Below are 21,500 nucleotides of genomic sequence, written 5' to 3'. Positions count from 1 at the left end.
CATTATTTTATACTAAAGTTATTGCAAATATTATATAAAAAAATATTCATTTTTTTATGGTTAGCTATATATCAGATCGGTCGTTGTTCCTTCGACACCTCTAAAGTTGTTTGATATAATTATTTACAGACATATCCACAATCACTGTCGGCAAGCGCTAGTAGACCAACAACATGGGTTTCATCTGCATCGTTCCTTGTGCCTTTCAAATGCGGTGACAAAATCCTTCGATTCTAAAATCCAGGTCAATGTAGTCTATACCGACTTTTAAAAAGCATTCGACTAAGTTTGTCAGGGAAATTGAGTTTCAACGACAGTTCAAAGCATCATATATTTTCCTAGCACTTATAAATTAAATTATATATTCGCTATTATTTTTAATTTTAAATCAGCACGATAGATTATTAATCGCAGTGGTCAGTGATTAATAACTGTAAGACTTGGGTTCGAATCCCATATTGACTCTAGTTTTTTCAAATTATTTAATGACTGAGTGATTATTTTATAATTTTAATTATGATCGATCATTACAGACTAGGTTTTTCTTATCTCACGAATAAATATTTTAATAAATTATTTAGATTAAATCTAGCTAGGTCGTGCATAGTGATTCTTATTGAATATTATCTGTATTGATAGTTCATAATTTATAAAAAATATGTCACTGATTTACAGACTTTGATTTCAGTCTGGTATCCCACTACTTAATTGTCGTTGATTACGTCATCCGATTCTCACAAATTATGTTTTCTAAGATTTTATTAATCTTACGGGTGAATATAGTAATAAATAATTAAAATAAATCGACCTAGGTCGTGCATAGTGACACTTACCGATTGTAAACTATAATAATAGTGCAAAATTATTAAAAATGATTCCAATATTGTATCGTTACTTACTTTATACTTGTAGTTGCTTATTGTATATGCCTCCTTGTAACACATTGGGCTAGCGCCTGTCATGTTGCAGCGGAAGAATAACAATAAATAAACAATGCTTGATTTTTACTTTGATATTAGTTGATGAAACATTTTCAAATATTATGCGTATTTAATATAATTTTATTGCAAAAAAATTTACCTTGTGACGCATATCTTAAGTTTTAAAATGCTCGTAAATTTACCTTATCATAAAATTCACAAGGCCACCCCAGTAGTCATTGGGTTTTACCAAGTTTATGCTCCAATTTTTAAATCTTTTTTATGTTTTCCGCTGGATCACATTGCATTTGTTTGAGTCATGTCGTATAGCAGTGAATAAATTTTAATTTCTCACTTATTTAATATTAAAAAAAAACAATATTTTTAATGTTTATATATGTTTTAACAAACATTTTTCAATATTTAACTATTAAATAGCCATTTTATTTTAAAACGATTTCGAGGTTAATTAAATTAGAATTTAAGTATTGCCTCGATTATTATCACAATTATATGTAATAATACTTTGTCTGTGCTTCAAATTAAAATTGCTAGTTGTTGATATTCACGCGGTAGTCGTCTTTACTGGTGCTAAAAAGGTAATCAAACATTTATTTTTGTATGCTAATTTATGTTAACCTATTTTTACCATTTAGGCAGCTTCCGTAAATTATGTCACAGTTTTAGGAGGGGGTGGGGGTCAGCGGAATTGTGACAGTGTGAACAAAACAGAAGTCTTCTGACATAGATGGGGGGGGGGAGTAAAAAAAATACGAGTACTTTGCAATATAATTTATGCAAGCTGCCTTACCTAAACATATATAATTTAATATTTATGACTATTTGAATGAAATAGTATTTTTATTTCTTAAAATCAGTTGATTTTTTATTTAATTCTAAATGCTTCTTCGCGTGTGGTTGTTTAACGACAGGAAATATTATTATTAGATTTTACACCAAGAAATCCCATATGCGCATGCGTGAATATACACATACATATGTCAACGCAACAAATCGTAATATAAGCACGTGCGTTTCGATAACCACGCCAATTTATGTATTCAAAAACAACGGTTTTTTATTGTCGTCGTGCAATATGGAAAACTATTGTTTTTATTATTTTGGTACTGTGGCGGCATTCGACAGTTCTCAGTGCTGCCACACCACCGCTCAAGTTGAGAAGCGAGTGTTTTTTAAGAACCGGCAACATTCACTCTTTCTCTTGCCATGGCCAAGAATTAGTACGCAGCATCCCCGCCAGTTCTCCAAAAAGGTAATTTTATTAAATAGCCATCAGAACCTACATGCGCTACAGTACTTTTAAGAACCTCGGCGCCTCGCTTGCTGAACAAGGCCACCTACAGAAAAATTCAGCCCCGGTGCTTATTGTTGCTGCCCTCCCCCCTAAAAACATTTAAGGGCTGAATTACACGCTCCCAGTTGCTGGCATGCCAGCGACTGGCATTCCAATTCCAAAAATATAAACACATTTTTAGATACAAACATTGCTAAATGTAAACTATTTCGCATAGTGAAAATACTGTCAACATCGTTGTGATGGGCTTTAGGTTATGTTATGTAGTCACAAAGTTTGAACGTTCAGTTGTAAATTAAAGGCGTTCAGAGCACAAAGGACGAACTCAACAATTGAACATTTCGAGAAAAACGAGATTCTATTTTTATGTATGTACGAAGTCGATAGCAATCTATCTCTCTCGTAACTACTGTGTATAAGTAAAATAGATATTATAATGTTGAGTTCGCCCTTTAAATTCGTAACAAAAATCAGCAGATGAATTTATAAATTCGTTAATTACTTATGAAATAAGAAAAATCTCAGCAAAATAAAAATAGGGATTAAATTTTTCGAAAAAGCAATTTTTAGTCAGATGTCGAGTATGCCCTTTGTGCTTTGAGTGACTTATTTATACTATCTTTTTTTTATATAACTTGTTTATAATTGCATTGTTGCTACATTTAATTAACAATAGTTGCATTTTAATTTGTATTTATGTATTGGTAGGATGACCAGACGTCCTCCTCAAAATTTTTGCCCTTTTTTTTGTTCTCCCTAAACAAAAAATTCTGAAATTTTTAGCTCCCTGCAGCAATTTCTTCTCTTGTAACAAAAAATTCGAGATCGTCTTTAAACAAAAATTTTAAATTTCCGAAATGACATTTTTTATCTCCCATATCTTTTATCCTCCTTGAACAAAAACTTCCAATATATCCTTTTTATTTTTAGTGTCAATCTTTGATATTTTCAAAATTTGGTCACTTTAATATTGGGATTTTGTTTTGTATTATATACATTGATTGCAAATAAATGCTGGTTTTTGACAACAAAATAATTTTATAAAGGCTTTTATTATGTTTAAATACGTTGAATATACATTTTCTGATCCTTGCTAAACTAAATAATTGACTATCTATATTATAGATAGGTAATAGTTATAGATTCTATAGTACATGTTGTTGTTTTAATATTTTTTAGCTTTTTTTTTATATAAAAAACACATTCTTACCTACAATTTTCCAATTTTATCCATCATTAATTACACACCAATATTTAAGATTTTTTTTTTTTGAAAAGTTAAAGAAAAATACTATTTAAAAAATATTGTCTTCAAATATTTAATTTATAATTTGTAAAAACAACTTTGTTTAATCCTACAATTTTATATTTTTATTTATTAAAAAAAAACAATTTGTTGTGTTACGGAATAATTTCCCAAATTATTTGTCTATATTCTTTTGACGATTTATTTTGTTTCTGGCAACACTTCCGCCGCTACAACGGTTTACTTTGACATCTATCGAGTTTCGTGCTGGCTTGTTTATCCTTGTTTCGATTTTAGGTTAGGTTAGTATTCTGAATTGCCTTACCTGCGATATTTTTAAGCGAGTTAAAGTTTTCAAAAGTTATTTAAACAGGGTTACTTAATATCGACATATATTCATCCTACTTTTTTTACTACTTTGTCGTTTTTCATTTCTTTGTGTATTGTTATTGCCTCGTGATCATAATTGCTACTAGTTGGTAATGTTATTTTCAATTTAATTGAAGTTTGATTGCTTTAAAATTATTACAAACTCCTACTGAAGTATGTTATAAGGCATTGTAACATTCACCACTGCTCACTAAAAATTGTAAGAGAGCTTTTTTCCATGATTTGTATGCCAATATGTCTTTATTGTTAACAATATGCACCTCTTTGAGTATCCAAATTTCAATTTATACTCACTATAATAACATATCTCAAGCAATCTGAATTTATGAGTACTGAGATAATGAATTTATTAAAAAATTTAAAACTGCTTCACAAGTACATTGATGCAGTGTATTTTTGACTATGATCGTAAACATCTAGTGTTCTACATATAATTCTGAATCGTAAAATAAATCGTATGAGTTAAATACGTCTATATGACGTATTTAACTCCTACGATTTATTTTACGGTTCAATTTCGCTAAAGATTCCAACCATAAGTGAGTTAAAAAAAGTTTTCTTCTAAATCCATCGGAAGTCGTTTATGAAAAAAGCGATGAAATTGCTTGAAATGATCACTCGAATAGATGTAATATCAGGTTTCCAAAAGGCTTTTTTCTTAATCGACAAGTTGATCGATCTCTGGAGTGCTACAATGATCAAATTTAGGTTCACTATTTATTCAGTTTGTATGATATAAATACAGAAGATGTTCACTCACACTTATTATTACTATATATTGACATTTTGAGGTTATTTTAATATATATTAAAGCAACTACTGATTATTAATATATATATAAAAATAAAATTCTATCAAAAATCTTGCCATTTTGTTTAACAATATTTTTAACTCACATAAGCTCATCTGTTCTGTGAGGTATCGAAAATTATTATGTTTATGATGCCCTAAAACATTCTCACATGCTTTTAATAAAAGCAAACTGATTTCTGATCTGCAGAATCAAAGATAAAACACTATTGATTCATTCTCTTATTGTGAATTTACCTTTTTCAGAATCAAAATGTCGCAAGACGGGGGCGGACGTGGCCGCGGTGGACTACTTAAGTTGATGGAAACGTTCTGTGGCGATAAAGAAAGCGTTGGACGCGGTACTTTAGTCGATACAACTATCGGTCGTGGCAGTATTGACTTAGCCAAGTCTTCGGGCCGTAGCACTATCGACCAAGTCAGCATTGTAGGCCGTGGTGGTATCAGACAACCCAGCACTATAGGCGAAGCAACCATTGGCCGTGGCAGTGTCGACATAGCTGCGTTTTTAGACCGTGGCAATATCGAACAACCCAAAACTCCTTCCTGTATGGACCCAAGTATCAGTTTGGGCCGAGGCAGATTCATTCAAGAAAGCGTCACAAATACGGTGATTGGTTTTGGACGTGGTGGTGCCTCGGTTAGTATAACATTACATATTTTAGCTAGTTGAAAAAATTATTCAAATATATTTTAATCAATATTGCAGGGTTCTGATAACAGGGCAGGAAAAGCAACGCAGGTAGTACGACCAAAATCTTCTTCTGATTCACAAAGTAAGTATAAATAAATAAAATTTGATATATTGTATTTTATATGCCTACAGCAGAATTGATATTTTGTCATTAAAAATACGATTTTAATAAAAACTGACTTGAGCTAAAACTGAGTTGAACTATAGATAATTTATATTTATTAAAAATACTTGTATTCATTGCCAAAGTTTCTTTAGAGGCCACTGAAACAAATATTAATTATCAACGTTGAAATTGAAACTTTTCTGCACACATTATTTTATTAATTTATTTAGCTAATTGTTTATACACTAAACATATTTATAAGACTGCACCAATTCGTCTCCGGGTGAGTTGTATGCAGCAGCAATTGTGATGATTTTATTATTATTATTAATTTGGATCACGACAGATTCTAAGTTAGTTACGTTGGGATTTATACGCATGTGTTTTATAGATTTTTTAATAAAAATCGCGACCCCGCCAGCTGGCCTTGAGAGTCGGTCTCTCCGGAGGCAAACAAAGTTCGGCAAAGATATTTTAACGTAAGGTTTATGATATGTCTCGGTAACTATAACAATGTCGATTTTATACTGACTGATCAACAGCTGCAGCTCGCCAGTTTTGTGTCGAATTCTACGTCAGCAAATTCAAATTCTTCTTAGAAGAGGACATCTAGGTACTCTACCATCATGATGGCTATCTCCATTTTGCTCGCACACTTGCCAGCTTTGACCCGAATCTCCTGAAGTACGAGGAGCATCTTCCGTAGATCTGAGGTCGACATGGGGGGCATCCTCTGCGCCGGTGTTTGGTGCTGCTGTCGATTCTGGTTGTGGTCTCTGAGCCTGTTTGACTTTAGTGGCTGCAGCTGAGAAGTTCTTCGCCGGCTGTGGTAGTCTGAGTGCGGGGAAATGTTCCTGAACTAAGTTAAATATCGGTCCAGGTGCAGCCGGGGCGACAGGCGCGACAGTAGCTGGCCATTGATGTCTTCTCTGAGTCTGGATGAGATACGCCTTCCTGCGAGGGCAGTTCTTGAAATTGGTCGGATGATCCCCTTTGCATCCGGCGGTTGCGTGACTGCCGGTACACTTGATGCATCGTGGGGCTCGGTGGCAAATTTTGGCAGGTTCGAGTGTGTACAGCAGCGCGGTCTGCGCACAGAGCAGGAGGTGCGTCCGTACACCGCGGAGGCACAAAGCGGACTGTGAAAACTGCTTCAATGATTCTGTTTGTATACTTGGCCAACAACCCATCATTTATCACTACATGCAATGTAGTCTCAGTGGAATGTTTTTCTTTGAACCCCGATTGTTGTTCATACAGAATGTTTTGAGAAATAATAAAATCTTTTAATTGTTGGTTACTACTTCCATACAAAGTAACATATTAATTTGTCTTATTTTCTCAATAATTTTACTATTTTTTATTTTTTATATAGTTACAATCGTAGCAATCTTCAAATAATCAGGGATTTTTGTTTCGGAGAGTACTTTATTTACTAAATAATGTAATTTACATAGTTCCTAGTATTTTCCCATGTTTCATTTATTATGTTTACATACAATTCATCAATACTGGTTCCTTTTTTTAATTTACAAATTAGGTTGTGTGTTGTGAATTTTTCTAAAGATACTGATTAAAATTCTCCAAATTTTACATTAAATGTTTTATTATTGTATTTTACTAATTTATTGAACTCGGGTATTGAATTCACAATCTCTTCTATACTGCCAATGTAGTATGTATTAATTTTTCTACTATCATATGATAATCTTTATATATATTTCCATCAATCCCCATATTTATTATGTCGTTTCTCTGAGTAGGATTAATTTTTTTTTTTTTTAATTGTATTCGGGTCATTTTTTTATTTCATCTATCGACTTTTTTACCATTTTTTTTAGCTATTCTTACTGTTTTGACTGGCATATTTCTAAATTTTTGGTATGTTTTCCATTTTTCATGTAAAACTTGATATTCTACTTGTTTTTTTAATTATTTAAATATTTTATATGATTCATCTCTTTTTAAATCATTTTTAACATCATCAATCGATATTCTGTTCTAAAATTATATTGACTTTTTATTTTACTATCCACAATATTCTTATAAATATTGTTCCACGTCATATTACCATCCATGTTATCTATATCTCAGTTAATTAATTTGTTAAAATCTATTTTTTTTTTATTTATTTCATTTTTTTTTCATCATAATTACATTATGTTTTTTTAAACAAATATATACAATGAATTGATCAGTAATTCTTTGAGATATTTTCACTTTACATTGTACTCTTTTTACTATTAGTAAAAACTAAATCTATTAATTAATGTGCTTGAGTTATTAGTTGTCCTTGTATTTTCGTTAGCACATTGCCGTAAACCAAATATATTTGCTCATTTTTATATTTTTGAATTAAAAAAATCTTCACATTTGCTCTAATTAAAATTCTTATCTTACGGAGTTATCATTTTCAACAAATAATTAAAAAAAAATATTTGCTGTATTACCAGTATTTTATTTTATAATACCGGTAGTACCAAAGGTCAATTTTTGCCCCAATATCGGTATTGCAATCCCTATTCAGAATCCATCGTTACACATCAGAGGTAAAAAATATCGATTCTACTCTTACTGTGGAAATAGAGCTACGGAAGAACGGAAGTATCATTTATTAACTTTCTTTATTAGGACGAACATCATAAACTTAAAATTGAATGTCTTGTCGTTCTTAATTTATTAAACTCGAGTGTTATTTTACAATATATATTTAAAATAAAATATTTCTTCAGCGCACGAGTCATCAGGATCGTCTTCTAGAGGAACCATGAGTCCTATGATGTATACACCGCAACCGGAATCTTTGTAACACTCCGATAGTCTTATATATCAATAATTAATATAATAATTTTATATAATGTATATTTTTAGTAGATCCAGCGGCAGCGTCAAAGATGTAACAGCTAAAATGATCCAAGTTGAAATTAAAGACGAATCACAAAAAGTATAAAAATGTCAAATAACATAATTCAACAAGCATATATTTATTTGTAAGCTAATTTTAGACCTCGCTGGAACCTTCTATAAAAAAAGGCACTACTGGACACGTAGTCGATGTGGAAGTAAACTATTTGCTGTTGAATAGGTTAAAAGATTATTCGGTGTATGAATACTGTGTGAAATTTTCACCCCTCATTGAAAATAAAGTATTTCGTGTAAAAATGTTGAAATGTAAGTTTCATTAATAATCATGGCTTATAGTTCCAAGAATAGAAAGAATTCATTCTTATGATGTATTTAAATTTCAAGTGCATGAAGAATCATTTGGCGGGACCATGTTATTTGATGGTAGCACAATGTTCTTACCAATGAAATTACCAAATAAGTTAACGACTTGTACTTCAAAACATCCTGCTACTGAAGAGCTGGTTAAACTAGAGGTATATATATTTTTAATTTACAACTATGTACTTTGATGATGCACTTTTCTTACGTATGTTTACTGAGGTTGTATGGTAGCAAAGGTCGTACGAATAATGCTACTTATAATTAAATGTTCAAAAGCACTCCCAAATATGAACCATGCAAATATCTTATCGGTGAGAGTTTGGCTGAACTCTCATTTATTCCAAGGTGGAAGCGAAGTGATGGTTATGGATTTAATACGCCTTGTTCATGCTTATTAACTTTTTTTAGAGTTAGAATCTTTTACTCGCCCTGCTCTTGTTCGTCTGATTAATGTAATTGTTCGAGACAAACACAGACTACTTATTATTGTATAGTGAATATCTTTTGCTTGGTATCCTATCATTTGTTCGGGTCCTTGTGCAATGTGCTTTCTGATCAGCTCAAATATGTGATGGGCACTCATGATTGTATTATGCCAACGAAAATAAAATAGTTTTATAGACCTTGTGACTAATTTTGACCTGAGAGATTCCAATATCTATTGTTTAAAATAAATGCTGCTATTATTTTTAGATTAAATTTGTTAAAGAAAAAGACGTCGACGATGTAGTGCATATATACAATCTCTTGTTCAAAAGAGTGATGACAATATTAAAATTTATTAGGCTTAAAGACCACAGCTATAACCCAGATTTGCAACATATTATACCACAACATAAATTAACCGTTTGGCCAGGGTATGTACACTTAATTTAAACCGTTTACAGATTATTGTTTTAATAATATCTGAGAAAAATAATATTACAGATTCATCACTACGGTCAGCGAAGTCGAAAATGGACTTATGCTTATGGTGGACCCCATGCATCGAGTTTTAAGGTCAAGTACAGTCCTGGAAGAAATCAGAGAGCTAATGAGCGTCTGCCAAGCTAACGAAGCTTTGATAAAGAAGGCCTTAATCGGTAGAACAGTAATCACTTCATATACCTACAAACCATACGTGTTAGTTTTTATCTAAGCATTATTATTTTCATTTTTTAAATATATAAAGTAAAGATGTCTACTTTTAGTGTGAGTGATATTAAATTTGACATGTCGCCCACTTCCACGTTTAAATTGCACTCGGGCGAAGATATAACTTTCGCTGATTATTATAAAAAAACTTACTTGAAAATTATTAAGGATCTCAACCAGCCTATACTTATCAGCATGTAAGTGACTCAGTTTTAGAAGAGTTGATATAAAAACACTCATTTATATTTTTTTACTTCAGTGTTAAAAGACGAGTTCAAAATTCTGCTGAGAAAGAAGAGCAAACTGTCTGCCTTATTCCGGAATTGTGCAACTTTACAGGCTTGACGGATAAAATGAGGAACAATTTTTCACTGATGAAGGACTTAGCGCTATATACCAAAATAACACCAAATCAGCGCACTCTCATGCTAAAAAAGGTGAGATTTTATTAAATCTAGTCGGCAGGAGCGAACTACTAAACAATAATTTTATTTTGTTTAAGTACATCCAAAATATAAATGGTTCACCGGAAGCCACAAAGTTGCTGAGCAACTGGGGTATTTCATTGGATCAAGGACCAGTCGTGTTGAAAGCGAGAACTTTGCCACCAGAAACAATCGTATTCAAAAATCGCAAACATAATCAACAAAATTTCGATGCCAACTGGTCGAAAGAGACAATGCTGTTTCCCGTGATTCACCCGGTCGATGTCGACAATTGGACTATTTTGTACACCCGCAGAGACGAGAAAAGTACCCGGGTGAGTATTTTGCGTTTTTATGTCGGGGTAGTGGTTACTGATGTGACTTTATTTTAGGATTTCATCGACTTATTCCAACGTTGTGGCCCACCTTCTGGTATAAATGTAACCTTACCGCATATGGAGCAGTTGAATTCTGAACACCCTGATAGCTATGTGAGAGCCTTGCAGAAAGCAATACTGGCTGGAGTTAAATTCGTTATGTGCATAATCCCCTCAAATAGAGAAGACACATATTCCTCCATTAAGAGAGTGTGCTACGTAGAAAATGCGGTTGCATCACAGGTATAATATATATTATTGCTTAGCTAGATTGTTACTTACTTTTGATAACGAGATACAGATTCTTTCAATGATATATTATCAACATATGTACGAAAGTAAATCTAATGAAAAACTATTGTTTTGAAAATATTTTGGTTGCACGTGCAACATCTATTTCTATGTGCTACCAAAAAATTGAGAGGTCTTGCAAGTATAGTGGATGTGTAAGACTATAAAAAAACAGATCTCAATTTGAGAAGAGTATGTAACAGAATTATGCCTTTTCGAAACTTCCTACTGGACTACTTTGTTTTTGTATTTTTCACCAATTAATTACTTAAAAATGGATTACACAATACTGCTGCTCTTAGCCCTTTGCACTTGTAATCGTTTTTGTACTAGGTAGGTAGCCAACCCGGGAAAAATTAAAAATGTTAAATTCTTATTAAAAATTTAAATTATATATGTAGAGCATAAATATTAACCCTTACACTGCCGACCGGTAATTTTTTAATTATTAGCTGTACGCCATGTGTTTTTAGCGATATAATTCTTTAGCTACTTACTCTGTTTAACACGTCATTACAGCCAAAATACTCAATTTTTATATTTTAAAAATATATATTTATGATTATCATGATTTAAACATTCTAATTATATCAATAAACAAACATTTTTCATCGTATTGTTGGTAATATAAAGTAAACAAAACTTATTATGCACTTAAATCAATTGGCCGGCCCGCGTGTTCGTCCGCATGCTCACACGTACACACACATGCACGCGCGCAACACTATACAAGCGAATGACACACAGGATCATGCTTCCAACTGAGACAATTTTAATTTCTTAATCTGCAACGCATTTTTCGTCGTCTGACCCACATCCTGTTATAAAAATTTACAAATCGACAACATTTCTTAGATGTATAGAAAATCACATATATTGTACACAAAAATAACCCTAATAACCAAACTGTTTGTTTTTGATCTATGGTGTTACAAATTATAACACGCTCTTATGTGGAAGAAGAATTTGCAATTGTTTGTTGTTGAAGGTTGTCATATTTTTTTATATATAAAAATAATAAATAATAAAACTTGATAGCAAGATACGATGTTACATTTAACTATGTATAATTTATAATATATACATATTCTTCTTCTTCTTCTACGGCGCTACAACTGGTGATCGGTTTTAGCCTTTCTACCTAATTTCTTGTAGGGCTTCTAGATATATCTTGAGCTTTAGTATTTTTCCGCTATTGTTTGCATTTTTCCTGGTTGTAATATTGCACATTCCAGGTTCCAAAATTGAAGTTGTCGTTTATCTAGATTTCGATCGTCTAGGTCAGGCCTCGGCAACCTTTTTTGGCTGCGGGTCAAAATAATTAAAATGTGACTATTAAAAAGACTATTCGGGTCAGTTTTTTTTGGTCCTAACAACCATATATGTGGTCTAGTCGTGACATCGTAACACGTTAAAAAAATTATATTTGCAAAACTGAAATGGGTCACTTCAAATCACCAAACGGGTCACTTGGTGACCCGCGGGTCATAGGTTGCCGAGCCCTGGTCTAGGTCATTATGAATCGGAGCGGATTTATTATTTCTTTGTGATTTTTTCGTAACTCTTTGGATTTCCCCACATTGGTTGGTTTGCTCCACGATAGAAACCCTCCTCTTTATCCGGGCTTGGAACTGGCAAGAGTGTAATGCTTGCACTTCACTCTCCGAAAGTAGGCGACAGTTGGCCAAGGACGGAGAATATAATTTGAAAATTTGGGGTTACTTCGGTCGAGCTCGGTTGTCCCCGCGCTAAAATCTCTCGCAAGTTCTCCGAGGTCACCGCGAACGGGAGGTAAAGTGGGGGTAATTTAGGTCCACGCAGTCAACTTCGACCGCCTATTTCTTTAATTGTAGGCCCGAGGAATAGGAATTCCGTGTTGAACGGTCATGCGAATTTCGCCACGTAGCGTAATAAAGAAAAAATTGTATATGTCACAAATTTGCTGTTTTTTATTAAGAAAAAGTATTTGACTAGCATTTTATCATACTCGGTATCGTTTTTTTTTTAAATATGTGTATATTTAGTGATTCTAAACAAATTTTTATTTTATTTTATTAGTACGCGATCCACAACTTGACGTTTACTGATTTTACCACGGTATCCATATTATGTTTTTAAACACTATTAGTGGATTTAAATCTGATGGAATACATCGCCCATTATTGTCAACGTTATCTCTCAGTTCATTAAGTGGGACAAGAAATTAAAAATCGTCTACATAAAGATTTTAACTCACTATCGCCAAAATCTGAGAATATATCTGATGGCCAATTATTGGGATCTAATTTCATGAATTCTGATATGATATCGGTAGATTCCTCTTATGTTATCTGCAAACGCTTTCTCATATTGTTTACAATGCTGGTAAGAAATTGACCTGAATTAATGGGGATAATTATTTTATTATTTGTAATGTGTATCGATTCAAATTTCATTTTTTCATTGGCATTCTCAACTATTACGACTTTTTTCCTTTATTTATTCTTCATATTTTCTAAAAGACGCACGGTATGACGAATCAACTATCAGCATGTATGACAGTCATATCCCTTTTTTGAAGGGAATTCGAAAGAATCAATTCAAATAAAATGTCATGCATTAAAGCGAGATCCATCAAAAATTGACATCGCTAATAAAAGTCACAATTTTTTTTTGTAAATACACATTGTCTAATCCATGTACACTAAGACAAGTTAACAACATTTCTGTAATTTTATTAGTGGTTTGATCGGTAATTCTATTTAATCTAAAAACAAATGATATGGTTCTGTAAATCTCGGTCTCACACTATTAGTGTTGTTTTTACTGAGTGTAACAGTGTTGACAAAACTGAATTATTCATACGAAAATACTTGACAAATCAATCTTCATGTGACTCCAGTTCGATACATAATCGGTGGTATTCACCCAACTGCTTTCTTTTCTTATTGATTTCATGCACCCAACATCGTCTTTTTTTCTTTCTGAATTGCGAAGCTAACAACAGAAGGAGTTGTTCTTTATCTGAGCTCATACTCAATAGCAATATGAAACACAAATTATTTTGAAAATGCACTACTATTTCTCGTGGACACAGTCAGCCTCGGACTGAAGCGCTCACACAAGGTATCGCGTCCTATGTGACATCCCCATATCGCAGATCGCCGCGACAGACCACTTTCTGTGTGACCGAGCAGTAGAATCAATGCAGTAAAATGCTTTGATTGGTTAGCTTTTTAGGATTACTATCTAAATATCAATGTAATACCTAATAAAAATATTATTTCCCCCTGAAGCAAATACTATACAACCCATTGAAATGCATATGATTCTTACAAGAAAAATAGATTCTAACCAATTATGTGCCGATGTACCCTTGTACGTCACCTCGATGCCACCTTAAAAAAAATGTCAAGTGCTTTTATAACCCAAAAGGAGTGCCGTTACCATTATTGAATTAATTTTACTTTATTAGCAAACTAACATTTTTATACTAACTAAAAAATACAACAAAGTATGATACTATTGCTTCATCCAAATATCCTTTGAAAAAATATAATTCTGATTTATTTATCAATTTTTATTCAAAATCACGTTATTTATAAATCAAAGGTACAAGTGGCTAGTAGTTGTCGACATTGAAAAGAAACATTAGTTTTAGCCATTTTTATGAAAGCTTTTATGAAATTGATAATAATTTTGAACGTTTCTCCATAGATGACTGTATAACTAAATAGTCTTGTAATATTATTTCCCAGCGTAAGTGAGAATTTTTGTGAGAGACCCATAGGTGGCTCTGGGCAATACGCAACGCAAGTCGCAACGCGAATAAGCCCCGTATGTGGCTCGTGGCATTGAAAAGGCATCACAATCAACATATCTGAAAATAATAGGTTTCAGCTACACTGTTACATATTGTTTGAATACAGTTTTGAAAAATATTTAGTGTTTAAAAAAGCAAGAATTTTTAGAGTTACTTTTATTTTGTATATTTAGCAGTGCCATGACATATATTTTTAATTGTAGGTTGTACTTGGATTCACTATTAACAAACCTCACAAACTGCGTCCCATTGCACATAAAATATTGCTACAAACAGTATGCAAACTTGGCGGAACACTGTGGTCGGTTCCCATTCCTTTCCAGAGGCTCATGGTGGTCGGCATGGACGTCTTCCACTCTCAAGGAATAAAATCCGTTTGCGGTTAGTGTACTCAGTTTAAATTGCATTGATTATTTATATTTAAAAATTTGATTTCCAACTGTCATTGAATTTCAGGATTTGTTGCATCGTACAACAAGGAAGTGACCAGATGGTACAGTCGAGTGTGCTTTCAAAATAATAACCAAGAGACCGTCGACCAATTGGAAAGATGCATGATTGAAGCGTTGAAAATGTTTTATGTGCATAACGATTCATATCCAGATAGGATCTTGATATACAGGTGCGAAAACATATTGTGCTCTATTGAAACTTAGTATGTGCAATACTGACAATTGTATTTTTAGGGATGGAATTTCCACTGGTGCCATTGAAGTGCACTCAAAATATGAACTCGAACAGTTCAAACAAGCATTCAAAGCTATAAGTTATGACTATAATCCTCTTTTGTCATTTATTATTGTTCAAAAACGGATCAACACACGAGTGTATTCAATTGTGAAGGGCGGATATGACAACCCTAACCCAGGAACTATAGTTGATTACTCAATAACAAAAAAATATTTGTAAGTATATATATATTCTATATAAATAATCTGGAATCAGTCAATTTTTTCAGTAATAGACTAAATGATACTCATATTCCATGTTTCCAAACCTACCATATTTTTTTAATGCATCTTTGAATACTTAACCATGAGAATCCACACTTATTAGCTATTTTTTTAATTGACATTTGGACCCAGTTTCAGCGGCTGTTTAATCTTCATTGATAACTTTAAGGGCTTCTTGCTGAGGTTTGTCTTTAACACAAAAAATCTTCTGATACACTTGCGTTCAGTCAATATGTAATCATGTCACAACTTACAATTTAAATTATTTATAATTCTATCTCACGTGCTTCCAAATGATAAGCAATTACTTATTCCATTTATTTATAATGTTAGTTATCACGGAATTTTCAGGGGATCTTGTAATTAATTATGTATTTCTATATTTTTCCAGGTATGACTTCTTCTTAGTGTCGCACAAAGTGCGCAATGCTTCTTTGGTTCCTACGCATTATATAGTAATTCACGACACATCGAATATGTCGCCTGATCACATGCAAAGAATTACATTTAAAATGTGCCATCTTTACTACAACTGGCCTGGCACGATAAGAGTCCCGGCGCCGTGTCAGTATGCTCACAAATTAGCTTACATGGTAGGCTGCAACTTAAGGACTGAACACCACAGAGACATGTCAAAAACATTATTCTTTTTATAATTTAATATGTACAATCACACTGTGTCTTGCTTTTCTATATCTATGGTCTAAATTAGACAACTTTTAATTTTAATTCTCAACTCATATTGTATATACATTTATTTAGCACTCCACTGTTGAGTTACTAGGTGTGAGCAGTAACATATGTTAAATGTTTCTGTACTTACTAACATGTATTATTTTGAATTAGAGATCTATACTTTTTTTATACTAATCATAGACCATAGTTATAGGAAATAAAAATATTTTTAAACGTGGAGTTACTTTGGTATGGTATCTATACCACTATGACAAATGGTACAAATATAATTAAAATAATTTACAAATTAGTTTATGTATAATAGCATGCAAAAAACGCATCACCTTCGAAATCATTTTATTTTGTGTACAACTATAGATATGATGTAGTTTTTTCAAACTCTAATGGTAATTGAAGTATTACTCATAAACATATAAAATTAAAACTTACAAAATCTTAAGATAAATGTTAAAAAAGTAGGATATTCTATCGATCACTTCTATAATTTTTTCTTTATTCGAGTTGTATCGTATTATTTCTTTCTCCCAAAGATATTCTATCTATTCCAGGACAAGTCTTAAGATTATTTTTATATTTTGCTAAAGTGTTAATTTTATTTAATATTTTACTCATTAAAAAAAACATTACTGACTACTTTCACCCATTGACAGGATGCAAAACATATATGAAGTTACAGTCCAAATTTGAGCTCACATCAAAATGATATAAATAAATTCTAGTACAGTCTTATAATCCACTGCCTTCACTGTTCCGTTGATGAGGTGGATATCTTTCATACCGGAATATAAGAAACACCCTTTAAATATTTGGCTTCTAGATTTCGTATAGTTGCTAGTAGAAATTTTTATCTGACCCCGTATACATGTATTTTACTCTCATCGGAGAGCGTCATCCAGTGGCGATTCGTGATTAAATAGTTAGGAATGCTTCTGTATCACTATTTTATTAATGTACACTATCGAGCGTAATACGCGTTGAAATTATATTTATATTATTATATACATACATTCATATATAATAATATAAATATAATTCCAACGCTCGACAGTGTACGTTTATAAAAGAATAATATGGCAGCACCCCCAACTATTTAACTATGAAGCGTCACTTGGTGTCACACTTTTTTAATCAAAAACGTTTTTTTGGCAGGTTTATGCAGGTATGGGTTGTCCACATTCACTTCTTTATAAAATGTTTTGCAGATACTTACTGGTAATGCATTTTAAGCCCTTTGTAGTATCATTCTATCTTTACTAACGGTAATTACTTTTACCCTTAACCCAGTTTCTACTTTTGTCTTTTCGATAACTTAATTGACGAAGACACAACAATATCAATTTTTTCACTGAAAATAAATTGTTGACGATTTGGCATTATAATTTTTATAAATATTTTCATCACAAAATCTGACGGTCAGTTGATTAAGTAACAACTTAAAAATAATCTCGACAGTGATACAAATTTCCAACAAAAAGAAATCCATCCAAGGATTATAGACATATCTTAAATTATCATGATTTCGAAAACTGATGCGTTTTTTATATACGAGGGTGAGTCAAATGAAATCCCTGAAATGGGACAAAAAGACATAATTTTTCAATTCAAGTTTTTCAGCGCTTTGAAAGTGCATCAATATCTCCAGAAAAAATCTTTTGGAAGAATTCGTAGCAAATTAAACACCGCCTGCTGCATCTCTTTGTCGGACCTGAGCCTCTCTTTTTTTTTGTCACCTCTTTGAGTTGTTCAGATGTTGCAGATTCATGTAATTTAAATTAAATCGAAGGTGAAATATGATTATCGATAAGTCGTGTTTTAATGTGTAATAGAGCTCTAAAATTACTTTTGCTTCATCCCAAAAGAGAATCGGCTTGTATGGTACCTATCTTGTAGATACTTTTAAAACATCATAGATATGGTGTGCTAATCTATGACATATCAAGAAGTAAGAATTTTATTCACTGTTACTCATTTATTTTCAAAGACTGATGTCACTATTCTTCTGAAAAACTCACGCAGTTTCTAGTCCACTCATACACTTGTCAGATATACATCACCATACAAACGTTCATTAATCTCACCCCTGCACTACTCAAAAAAACAAATGACAAAGCGCTATAATTATAAGTGCAGTGGCCATTTTAAGCTACTACTGTGCTTTTGTGTTGCATGACTAACTCGAAATTTTTATCGCACTTTTAACGTATGCCTTTGACTCACCGCCGTACTTATATTAATAAAATACGAATAAAAAAAAATCTTATTAAGGTTGAATGCCTTTGGTGCTAATGGTGCCTAGACTCTAGTAATGATTATAAGGAAGATTACAGGGTAAAAATTGTATAGGATTTTTTCACACGTCATTTTCGGTTTTGTTTAATATTTAAAAATTGCTTTAGGTACTTACAGTTCTGGAAATTATTTTTTATGTATCTGGTCCAAAAGGATTGCTAGTTTTTGTGTTATATATACCTATTAAATATAACAAAACTGCATCATCCAATATAATGATGATAGCATACAATTTGAGAATTAAAAAAGTTTCGTTTTTGTTTGATTTTTTTCTCCTGGTTTGGTTAAACGGCTCTCGAAGTATTTATGTAATACATTTTGATTTACGCCATTTGGAATTCAAGTTTGCTATTGCAAATTATATATAAATTGTCAAATTATATATAATTATAGAAACTAAAATGTTTTTGTTATTGTATAGTGATTAAATTATATTATTATTACTAAATCACATACATATAGAAATTACATACAAGATTTGTAAAATGAATAAACTCTCACCTTGAAATGTTTTTAGATTTTTCGAGTTATCCATATTTATTTTCGGTTAATTCGGGTAAAAAAGTAGCAATCGATAGTATTTAAGTTTTTAACACATGATTACCAGGCGAGAGGTTGATTTGCAAACTAAACATATTTCATTACTTATATTTTAGAATTGTTGTATTCATGGAAACTAGTACCATTATCATTTGTTAACTTATACTAGTAACTTTATATATAATTATGGATTACCTGAAAAATACTTTTAATTATAAGTTTGACTTTTATGTTTCGTTGACAAAATTGCTAATAATTATTTACTTTTTAGTTTTTATCACTCATGATTCTAGTAATAAGTATATATAAGCTTTTTCTACTAGCTATAATTAATATGTAATACTGCATATATTTATAACTGTATAAAACTTTTTTAATAAAAATACATCTGTTTTTTATTCTTAAAAAATATAATTTCTTTTGTAACAATCTTCGTTACGTAATTATATTTCGCAATGCTTTCCAAGATTGTCAGCGAAATTTCATAAATCAAAATGCCTTTCATGTTTCGTCGGTGTGGAATTGCTACAGCTTAAAAATAGTTATTGCTAGAACCATACATAATCGTTGCCAAGGGATAAGACGCGAAAATTGTCAAAAAAAAATTGTTGATACGTGTCGCATAGGCTTTATAAGAAATATATCCGAGCCAACGTTCATTAAATGGTCTATAATGAGGATTAACTTAAAGTTTTACATCGTTTTTGTGAGGAAATCTGTAGAAAACGAGCAGAATTGTCAGCAGACAACTCTTGGATTTTGCACTATAATAACGCATCAGCTCAACCTTCACGACTGTTTATGAAGTTTTGGTCAAAACGACAATGTGATGTCACAGTCACCATACACCTATTTGCCGGATATGGCCGGATAAAAACTTGTGAGGGCCTATTTATTTATTTCATTCATTATGGCCAAAACTTGGCGGCAATCTGGTAACACACGTGACGGCGGTGGAGGGTGGACCTCGACGGAAGACAACGGCTTGCGTTGCCTCGTTTACCGTTCATTCGTATTGTGAGGCATGTTTATATATAGATTTTGTTATGGCCAAAACTTGGCGGCACATAGGTAACACGGGCGTGACGGTCTCTCTCGAGTGGCAACCCTAAGCGGACTCGCAAGGGATATTTTCAGAACAATTAAGTAAAATAATGGTTAAACCACAACTCATTCACCAACTGCAAGTACCTGGATGAGAAAATTAAAAAAGCTTTTACTAGTGTTTGTCGTGCTTTAATTTTTAAAAACGGATAAGTTTGAGTTTTACCATAAAATATCGATCAAAAGTCATAATTTTTAAACCGTCGTCATTATGTTCAATGTTCAACAAATAATTGCCAAATCAGGAATTCCGTGAAAAAGTTCTTATCTCGGCTCATTAGTGTGCATGCATAAACAAATACGCCTACAGCTCCCCCCCTCAAAAACGCTGTTTAGAATCCACACAATAAAATCGACTAAAATGAATCCAAATTGAGTTCCAATGCTGGCAACACTAAAACAGACATCTGTTATATTCACGCGTGTTCAAAGTGGCAAATGTTAATTTGTGGATCGCTTGACCACCTCTTAACGCGTTAAAATTGTTCAATTGTTCTACAGAAATTACAATTCTGTACAAACTGTGTATTGAAAGTATTGAAATTTTCATTGTCACACAAGAATTGAAGCCCAGAGATAATGAACAGTGAATATCTTACATAGATTGGATGTTAGAGTAGCAGGAAGTTAAGGCTGAATTTTCAAATAGTATTTTTCTCTGATGAGGCACATTTATACTTTTCTGGGTATGTTATGTTATTAAGCAAAATTGCCCTATGTGGGGCGAGGAAAATTCTCATGTGATCACACGAGAGACAATTATGTGCCCAACAAGTTACTGTGTGGTATGCATTGGGGTCTGGCGGCGTCACTGAGCGTTTTTTTTAAAATGATGAACGTCGGACTTTAAAAGTTAATGGTGAGCGCTATAGGCTCATAATTTATGGCACGAAATCAAAGATATTGATATGGAAGACACATGGTTCCAACAAGACGGCGCAACTTGCTATACGTCAGATGAAACGTTAGATGTTTCGGCAAACCCGAAACGCTGGAGCACCTAAAAACCAACATCCGCCAAGTTTTAGCTGAGATACCGTCCGAAATGTACGAAAAAGTGATCGAAAATTACACCGAAATGATCGGCTACCAAAAAAGGTTTAAGGCCATTTAATTGATATTGTTTTTTATAATTAATGAAATACATCAAATGTTCTATAAATAAAAAAAATCTGAAGAT

At 32.5% G+C, this 21,500-nt stretch overlaps 1 protein-coding gene across 1 annotated transcript; it reads left to right on the top strand.

The window, feature by feature from the left end:
* The first annotated feature begins 3,695 nt into the window (after positions 1-3,695).
* LOC148229250 (piwi-like protein Ago3) lies at positions 3,696-18,489 on the top strand. Its single transcript, XM_088197011.1, has 17 exons — positions 3,696-3,778; positions 4,928-5,321; positions 5,391-5,457; positions 8,214-8,286; positions 8,353-8,425; positions 8,487-8,652; positions 8,731-8,861; positions 9,403-9,566; positions 9,637-9,831; positions 9,900-10,040; positions 10,103-10,280; positions 10,346-10,603; positions 10,661-10,888; positions 14,942-15,119; positions 15,195-15,360; positions 15,425-15,643; positions 16,083-18,489. Exons 2-17 carry the CDS (start codon positions 4,935-4,937, stop codon positions 16,345-16,347), a joined length of 2,889 nt encoding a protein of 962 aa, XP_088053137.1. The 5' UTR covers positions 3,696-3,778; positions 4,928-4,934; the 3' UTR covers positions 16,348-18,489.
* The last annotated feature ends 3,011 nt before the right edge of the window (positions 18,490-21,500 follow it).

Source organism: Plectrocnemia conspersa, unplaced genomic scaffold (genome assembly GCF_051122295.1).
Source record: "Plectrocnemia conspersa isolate PC_06_02 unplaced genomic scaffold, ASM5112229v1 ptg000011l, whole genome shotgun sequence".
Classification (NCBI taxonomy): domain Eukaryota; kingdom Metazoa; phylum Arthropoda; class Insecta; order Trichoptera; family Polycentropodidae; genus Plectrocnemia; species Plectrocnemia conspersa.
Note: the sequence above shows the minus strand (reverse complement) of the source record. Positions and strands in the feature narration are given on the sequence as shown.

Coding starts and splice junctions, on each gene's coding strand:
- LOC148229250 (XM_088197011.1), top strand. CDS start 4,935: ATGTCGCAAGACGGGGGCGGACGTGGCCGCGGTGGACTACTTAAGTTG. Junction 9,567..9,636: donor AAATTAACCGTTTGGCCAGG/GTATGTACACTT, acceptor ATAATATTACAG/ATTCATCACTACGGTCAGCG. Junction 15,361..15,424: donor GATAGGATCTTGATATACAG/GTGCGAAAACAT, acceptor TTGTATTTTTAG/GGATGGAATTTCCACTGGTG.